This window comes from Meleagris gallopavo, chromosome 23 (genome assembly GCF_905368555.1).
Source record: "Meleagris gallopavo chromosome 23, MGAL_WU_HG_1.1, whole genome shotgun sequence".
Classification (NCBI taxonomy): Eukaryota; Metazoa; Chordata; class Aves; order Galliformes; family Phasianidae; genus Meleagris; species Meleagris gallopavo.
The window spans coordinates 4,901,931-4,910,395 of NC_139426.1; the positions used below are offsets into that span (position 1 = coordinate 4,901,931).

At 49.7% G+C, this 8,465-nt stretch overlaps 1 protein-coding gene across 1 annotated transcript; it reads left to right on the plus strand.

Moving 5' to 3' along the window:
* The first annotated feature begins 1,050 nt into the window (after positions 1–1,050).
* PINK1 (PTEN induced kinase 1) lies at positions 1,051–8,344 on the plus strand. Its single transcript, XM_010722946.2, has 8 exons — positions 1,051–1,451; positions 1,756–2,022; positions 2,379–2,482; positions 3,885–4,067; positions 4,806–4,969; positions 5,801–5,928; positions 6,617–6,853; positions 7,307–8,344. The coding sequence occupies exons 1-8, from the start codon at positions 1,155–1,157 to the stop codon at positions 7,565–7,567; spliced, it is 1,641 nt and encodes a 546-aa protein (XP_010721248.2). The 5' UTR covers positions 1,051–1,154; the 3' UTR covers positions 7,568–8,344.
* Positions 8,345–8,465: the final 121 nt, after the last annotated feature.

The window sequence follows — 8,465 nt, forward strand, 5'->3', positions numbered from 1 at the left end:
GCTGCAGCTTATGTCCGTTTCCCCTCGTCCTGTCTCCACGTACTACTCTTTCTTCATAGGGGAGATGCTCCAGGCCCTTCACCATCTTTGTGGCCCTCCGCTGGACTCTTTCCAAGAGATCCCTGTCTTTTTTGTACTGGGGAGCCCAGAACTGGACACAGTACTCCAGATGAGGCCTTACCAGGGCAGAGTAGAGGGGGAGGATCACCTCCCTCAACCTGCTGGACACGCTCTTCTTAATGCACCCCAGAATGCCATTGGCCTTTTTGGCCACGAGGGCACACTGCTGGCTCATGGCCAACCTGTCGTCCACCAGGACGCCCAGGTCCCTCTCTGCAGAGCTCCTCTCCAACAGCTCATCCCCCAGCCTGTATTGGTGCATGCAATTATTCCTCCCTAGGTGTAAGACCCTACACTTGCTTTTGTTGAACCTCATCCGGTTTCTTACTGCCCAGCTCTCCAGCTTGTCCAGGTCTCGCTGAATGGCAGCACAGCCTTCAGGCGTGTCAGCCAGTCCTCCCGACTTTGTATCATCAGCAAACTACATGCTCTTTGCATTGATGCTGCACCACGCACAGCAGCTGTGAGCCAATGCACCATGCACAGTGCTCTCTACATCACAACACCATGCGCTGTGCAATGCACGTTGTGCACCAAAGCACCATGCTCTGCTCAGTGCTCTGTGCACCAACACTCTCTGCACGAATGCACCGCGCTCTGTGCACTAAAGCTCTGTGCTCTAAGCACCAAACCACCATGCACTGCGCACCATCCCATGCACCAACACAGCAGCGCAAGCTGACCCTCCGCACTGCGCATGCGCTCTGTGCATCGCCTCCCGGCGCAGTATCGCCTCCCCCCCCCGCACTGCGCATGCGCTCTATGCATCAACTCCCTCTGCACTGCGCATGCGCTCTGTGCACGGCCTCCCTCCTCACTACGCCTGCTGCCCACACAGAACATGCACAGCGTGCACTTTAAACCTCTCACGTTGCGCATGCGCCCTGGGCACCACCTCCCTCCGTACTGCGCGTGCGCTGTGCACCACCTGACTCACTGCGCATGCGCACTGCGCACTACGCACTTTTCCCACAACCCCGCCCCTCCCGCCGCCGCCCGGTTCCCGCCGTTCCGTGAGGCGATTTGTGGCCGCCATGTTGCTGAGGGTGCTGTTTGCCCGCGCCCTCCGCCTGCTGCCCGGCGCCGCGCCACGCCGCCTCGTTCCCATCCCCGTTCCTCCTCCTATCCCCTCAGCCGCGTCTTCACCCTCCCTCTTCTCCCGCCTGCCTTTTGTCCGCTTCTTGTCCCTCCGGCGCCCGGCCGGCCTGGCGGCCATGGCAGTGCGGCGGGCCCGGGCCGGGCCGTGCATGGCTCTGGCTCTAGGGCTGGCGCTGCTGGAGCCGCCACTGGAGGAGCAGCGCCGGGCGAGGGCCGCGTGCGGCCGCATCCAGGTGTGGGGGCTTGGGGAGGGGTTGGTGATGATCTTAGCGGCCTTTTCCAGCCTGTTCTATTCTGTTGTCCCTATGGTTACAGCCCGAATGTCAGCCCCTGGCTGGACCAGGCCTATCCCCGTGTGTGGAGTCACTGAATGGTTGGGTTGGAAGGGACCTCAGAGCCCATCCGGTGCCAACCCCTGCTGTGGGCTGGTTGAAAAAAAAGGCATTTTGCTCTTTCAAGTCACTCGGGTTTGTCGTTACTGGGCAATCTTGAACTGAGTGCTTTCTCTTTATGCTTTTCCTTTGTTATTCCTTTCAGACCGTGTTTGTCGGGAAGAACAAGGCACAAAAAGATCCTCTGAGCTCTTTGCGCTGGCAGGGCTTCAAGCTGGAGGACTATCTGATTGGGCAGCCCCTCGGGAAGGGCTGCAATGCAGCCGTCTATGAAGCAGCGATTCCTTCACCCCCCCATCACCAGGGGAGCAAGGAGAGCTCAGATCTGCCTGTGTCTGAAGAGGAGCCGTCTGACAAACACCAGCAGCAAGCTGCTTTCCCCCTGGCTATCAAAATGATGTGGAACATCTCGGTAAGGAGTCAGTTCTTAACCGTCTCCTTGTGTGTTCCATCCCTGGAGGTGCCCAGGGTCGAGTTGGATGGGGTTCTGGGCAGTCTAATGTGGTGGGGGGCACCCAGCCTGCACAATGTCTTGGAACTGGGTGATCTTTAAGGTCTTCTCCAGCCTAACCTATTCTATAAGGACATAACATTGAGTGCCAATTATTAGTGACTAATCACACAGCCAGTGATCAGCAGTCATTATTAAATGTGGAGGTTGGTGGCCCTGCGTGTGGCAGGGGGGTTGGAGATTCATGATCCTTGAAGTCCCTTCCAACCCTGACCATTCTGTGATTCTGTCTAGCTGACAGCATGTTGCTGTTGCAGGCTGACTCTTCAAGCGAAGCCATCCTGCGCAACATGCACCGAGAGCTCGTTCCAGCCACACGGACTGCTTTAGCTGGGGAGTATGGAACTGTCTTCCACCACAGGTTTGGTAACCATGGCAGTGGCAGCTGTTCTCTAAGTGTGATGTGGTAGTTCTATCCAACTTGATCCATCAGTTTCATTTTGCAGCACGTCTGTGCTGTAGAGAATGCAGCTGAGGAAGAAATGAGCATGAACCCTTGGGATTATTCCATGTGTGTGTATGCCTTAGCTAAATGGCACTGCCTTTGGTAGTGCTGTATGCCTGAGATGCCATGCAGGAGCACAGTTCTGCCTGTCCTAGTGACTTTTCTCTCTAGTGTGCATAGCAGTGGTGCTGTTCAAATAATAATTTAGCAGTGTTTGCTCTGAGGAGCAGTTGGTATGCAGGAGATTCCTGCAGCTCGGCTGTATGCTTCCCTCCAGTGTCTTAGTCTTGAAGTCTTGAAAGGATATGGGATGATCAGGGATCCACCTGCTTTGGGTCTAATGAGGCACCGTGCCTCAGTTTCCCCATGTTTAAAGTGCATAAATTGCATTACTCTCTGACAGAAAAGGTTAACTCTGTTGGAAAAGCTGGGAGGAGCTGTTTCTGAGAAGTCATCTAAAAGTATTACTGTGCTTTTTAATTACAGAATCAAACACTGACGTTCTGTAGTAGTTTGGTGCTGAATTGAAAGGGCAGTCCTGTGAAACCTGACCTAATGCTGGTCTGGTTCTAAAACAGGTGCAAGGGAAGAGGGGTGGAAGCTGTTGCAGTGCGGGTTGCTGCATGCACAAAACAGAAATTGGTGAGAAGGCAAATGGAAAATGACTGTTAACTCTTCTTCACCTGAGCTATGGGTAGGCTGGCAGCATTGAGGCAGCAGATTGCACAGAAACTTTTCAAGGATCTTGAGTTTAATTGTGCTCTTGTTCAAAAACATGTCTTTTTTTCAACTGGAAACAATGGAGTCCACAGTCCAGATTACTCGATTTACATTTCAGATATGTCTCTGCCAATGCAGATGAATAATGAATGCTTCTCAGTGTGTCCTTAATCTGGGAATGCAACAGAGAAGCCAAAGGTCTATCTGACATTCAGAGAGGAGAGCTCTGTTTTGCAGGTGCATATTCAGTAACCCAAATGCTTCCTGTCTATGCCAGTAAATAAGAGGTCTAAGGTGATCTGCATAGTGTGAATCTGGCCTTTATTTTCAGTCTAACAGGGTAGGATTATGGAAAGTGAAAGGCTGCATGTCGAACATGAGCATTTCCAGCAAATCTTCCTTTGCTGTGCAGGTAAAGCAGCAGCATTTCCTGCTCATCCATCAGGGTGCAGGAAATCCAGTCATAAGTGAAGCAGAACAAACATGTTTGCCCGCTGCTTTGGAACCCTTTGGTGGAGGGGATGTGCCATAGTAATGAAAAATAATCCTGGAGGTAATAGAGATTGGTGTAACTTGTGATGTCTGTACTTTTGCACAGAGAACCTGTCCTTGGGAGGAAGAGGTTGAGACCTCATCCAAATATAATCCAGGTGATTCGAGCTTTCACATCCTCTGTCCCATTGCTGCCTGGAGCCCTCACAGACTATCCTGATGTTCTTCCAGTGAGCCTGAATCCCAGAGGGATTGGTCGCAGTCACACGCTCTTCTTAGTGATGAAAAAGTAGGTGGGGAGAAGCTTGCTGGGGGCTGGGACTTTGTGGGATTGCCCAGCAGGGCTGTGTGTTCTGCTGCTGCATGGGTCCTGCTAGAGATTTGGCCTGCGTTGCTGCCAAAAGCCAGAGTATGCGCTTGGAAACATGCCTCCTGAGAGCTGTTGAGATCCTTGAGATTTTAGCTCTTGTTCAACAATAAAAACAAGCTGTCCATGGTAATAATTGCCACAAAGGAATGGAAAATTTGCCCCGAAAAATGAATGTTGCCTCTAGGTTGAACAGGCTGCTGGAGGCAGAGGAGAAGATGAGATTTGGTGTCTCTGGCTGTCTCAGTTGGGTTTTGTTTTTTAGTGAGTATGGCTGTGCCACTGATGTAAAACCACTTTCTGTTTCCCACTTTTCTGTTCTGTCTGCATCTGGAGGAGCCCTCTGTCCTCTTTGTAGTTCAAGAAAATGTTCTTTCGCTCAATTTGCACATCTCTATTACACTCCTACAGTCTGTATCAGTCTCCTCCCTGATGCAAGGAATAAAACCTGTATGCATGTAGAACCCTGTAAGAAGGTACACCTGGAGACCCTCACCATGCTGGTGACTGAAAAATGGAAAGTTGTGGCAAGTTTCAGTAAGAATTTGTCACTTCTGAGTGCAGTGTAACCCCAGCCAGACAGCACTGAGGTCGGATGGGAAGGGAAAAAGGGAAAAACTCCTGAGATGCTAATTCAGGTATCTTCCATGTTCTGACTAGCTATCCATGCACCCTGCGCCAGTATTTGAGGGACAACAGCCCAGATACCCGTCTGTCCACCATGATGATTTTGCAGTTGTTGGAAGGCGTGGACCATCTCGTTCGACACAGGATAGCACACAGAGACCTGAAGTCTGACAACATCTTGGTTGAGTTCGATTCCGGTATGTAGATCACTGGGTGTTAGTCTGTGTCTGTGGACATAGAGGGTTGTGCTGTAACCTGAGGGAGGAGTGCAGGGTGTTACTAAAGCAGTGTGTTGCACAAGCAAAGTGAATGTTGGCTTGAAGATGGAACTGCCACGCTTGCATTGTTGGAGGTGCCCTGGCATTAGGCTGTCATTCCTCACTGGCCAAACAGCACAGAGCAGTTCTTAAAATGCTGCTGCACCCTGCTATGGCTGCACATCTGTTGAAAGACAGGGAACTGGCAGAGTATTAAAACCAAAAGCAGCATTTTTGTCACCTGTTGGCCCTTCTAACTGAGATTTTAATTACCTGAGCTCTTTTTCAGTGTGACTGGAAATCAAATGGGCAGGAAACAATAGAATGAAGCCAGCTCTTTGTAATTATATGTCTTGGTGCAGCAGCTGTGGCAGGCTTTCGGCAGTGCTAATGTCACCTTTCTTGAAGGAAGACCTCCTCTGGAGCTACACTAGGAATGATTTAAAGCATTGATTTTTCCCTTTCAGAGTCTGGAGAAGTAATGATTTTGCTTTGCAATATTTGACTTGTCTTCAGGACAAGAACTGTTAACTCATGCAAAATTTTTCCAGCCTTCTGCTATAACTCAGTGTGTATCCTTATAGCTTTTGCTGTCGATAAAGATGAAAGTGGAGAAATGAAAAGATTGTTTCATCATTGAAGAGTTCCTAACCTCGTGTATCCTGGTTGTCAGGATATCCATGCTGCCTGCTCCTGGTGTTCCTATGTTTCTGTCTCATGCACCCAGGTGCTCCCAAGCTGAATGCTCACTGCTGTCCCTGTTGTTTGCAGCTGGCTGCCCCCGACTGGTGATCACAGACTTTGGTTGCTGTTTGGCAGATGACAGCATTGGTCTGAGGCTGCCCTTCATCAGCACTGACATGGATCGTGGTGGCAATAGCTCTCTCATGCCACCTGAGGTAAATCCATCCCGCTGGTGCTGCTAGTTGTGGGGATAAAAACTTCAGCACCAGCTGAGGTGCAATATGTGAGAACTTGGCAAAGTGTAGGATTGGGTCTGGAAAGAATGAATTGAATTTTCTTGGAATCCACACTAAATATTTGTCAAATGGGTACTTTGGCCACAAAATGAAAATCAATTGGTGTTTTGAGGCAGTGTTGACTTTTCCCACAGAAAGTTTGTTCTGTAGCCTTTTTCTCAGGCTCAGTTCCACATTGCTGCAGGAACTCCTGTAACAGCAGTCCTTGCATTGGGGCAGCATGTAGCTTTTGAACGAAGTTCAAGGTGGTTGTGAGATGATGGATAGTTGCTTTTTAGTCCTTTGATAATAGCACTGATAAAACCTAAGGCAGTCCAGCTGTCTCTGTGTACCGGAGCACTCTGCCTTGTATTTCCTGCAATGCAAGTGCAGTGCTGGTTGTTATCTCCATGTCTCCTGCCTGTCTTAAATCTCAAAGTGAAATGTCTCTTAGGACTTGGTGCAAATGCTGGTCAGAGGTAACAACTAAATCCTAGATGTAGTGATCAAAATCTTCCACATGTAGTGGTGGACTGAGAAGCAGTGAAAACCTGAGGCATGCCTACAGAAAATATTCTTTTAGAACTCTTTGTTGTAACTTTTCCATCTCATTAAACTTGTCACGCAGGTGACCACAGCGTCAGCAGGTCCAGGCATGGTGATTGACTACAGCAAAGCTGATGCCTGGGCTGTTGGAGCAATTGCCTATGAAATCCTGGGCCTGCCCAATCCTTTCTACAGCTATGGGGACTCGTTTCTGGAAAGCAGAAGTTACTGTGAGGAGGAGCTGCCAAGCCTGCCTGTTGGTGTGCCCTGTGAGGTGAAGCAAGTGATAAGGATGCTGCTCCTGAGGGATCCCAGCAAGGTCAGAAATCTGCCTTGAGGAAGTCATCCGGCTGGTCTTTGCATTGTTTGCAGGTCATTGTTTGTAGGTCGTCTTACCCTGTAGTGCTCCAGGTGCTCCTGTAATGCAGGTGTAATTGCAATGTAGATAACAAACAAAGGTGAATGTGGGTCTTTGTGGGAGCACAGCATAGCACTCACTGAACAGTTTCAGTGATTTCAGATGTTCGTGTCAATGGTTGGTGTTTGCATGTAATTGCCTGAATCATAGAATCATGGAATGGCCTGGGTTGGAAAGGACCACAATGATCTTCTAGTTTCAATCCCCCCCTGCTGTGTGCAGGGTTGAATAATAATAACAAAAGGCTTTTTGGTTCATGGCAGCCTCAGAAGAGGTCTAGGGGACTTTTGGCAATGCAGATGGGACGGGATGTGATGTGAGCGCAGCTAATTTTCCCTCTCACTCCTTTTGCAGAGATTGTCTGCTAGAGTTGCTGCTAACGTGCTCCACTTGAGCCTCTGGGGTGAAAGCATTCTGGCATCCGAGGCCCTGAAGCCCGACCAGATGACTGCCTGGCTTCTCTGCCAGTCTGCAGCCACTCTGCTCATGGACGGACTGGTGGACAAAAGCAGGGTAGAAACCAAAATGAAGATGTGCTTTTTGGCCAACCTCGACTTCGAAGACCTCTGGACAGCAGTTTTCTTGTTGCTGGCCTGGAGAAACCGGTCTGGGTGAAGAGTCCTACCCGTGTGGGACGTGACCGTGCGGTAGATAAATGGCACTTGCTGAAAGCACATAGGAATCTGTCTTTTCTGTCTGCCTGGAATCCTGTACTAACTTAGGGAAAATATCTGCAGGCCTGCGTCAAGAGGTTGAGTTTATCTGTAGCGAGTTTTAGTACACGCTGCTTTTCTCTTCCTGCTAGAGGACATGCCCTTGCCTCACCATTACTCCTTCAGTCAGGGTTTGCAGAATGTGCAGGTATGCTGGGGTATGTGCTTGGTTGCGTTCAGTCAGGAGTTCAGAGCTGGCTTCGAAGTCACGCGCTGAGTGAAGCAAGTTCCTTTTGAGAAGAGTGTCTGTGGGGAAGGAGGTACTGTCTAGCTGCTCTTACACACAAATGTCACGGATTTAAGCAATGCACAAAGAAAGCAGCGCTGGCAGAAGGACATACAAACTTCTTTTTCTTTCTGTTGTGCAGTGGCTGTCCTAATTCTGCCAAAGCCAAGTCGAACTGTGTGCAGTCACGGATAATACTGCATGTGGAATAGGGCTGAGGAGCAGTGCTAGCTTAGGGAGTGTCCTGTGATGCTAACCTGCTTTACCTGGTTTTGTGCTTAACAATGAAGTAACATCCTTTGGTTGGAGAGGATAGGAAACACCACTGTTAGAACGATAACAGCCATGTTAATGAAAACATCGTTTGATTTCATGTCTGTAATTGTGTTAAGGGGAGCTGGGGGAGAATGTTACTGCTGCTGGTTGCACAATAAATGGATGATGACGTTCTGAGCATTCTCTAAATCCAGTTCATCGCTGTTCACCGGATCCAGGTCTTTGGCTATGGAGGCTGTGAGGCCGCGTAGTGCTGGGTCAGTGTTGGTATCTCAAAGTCCTGTCTCTGAAATGTGTT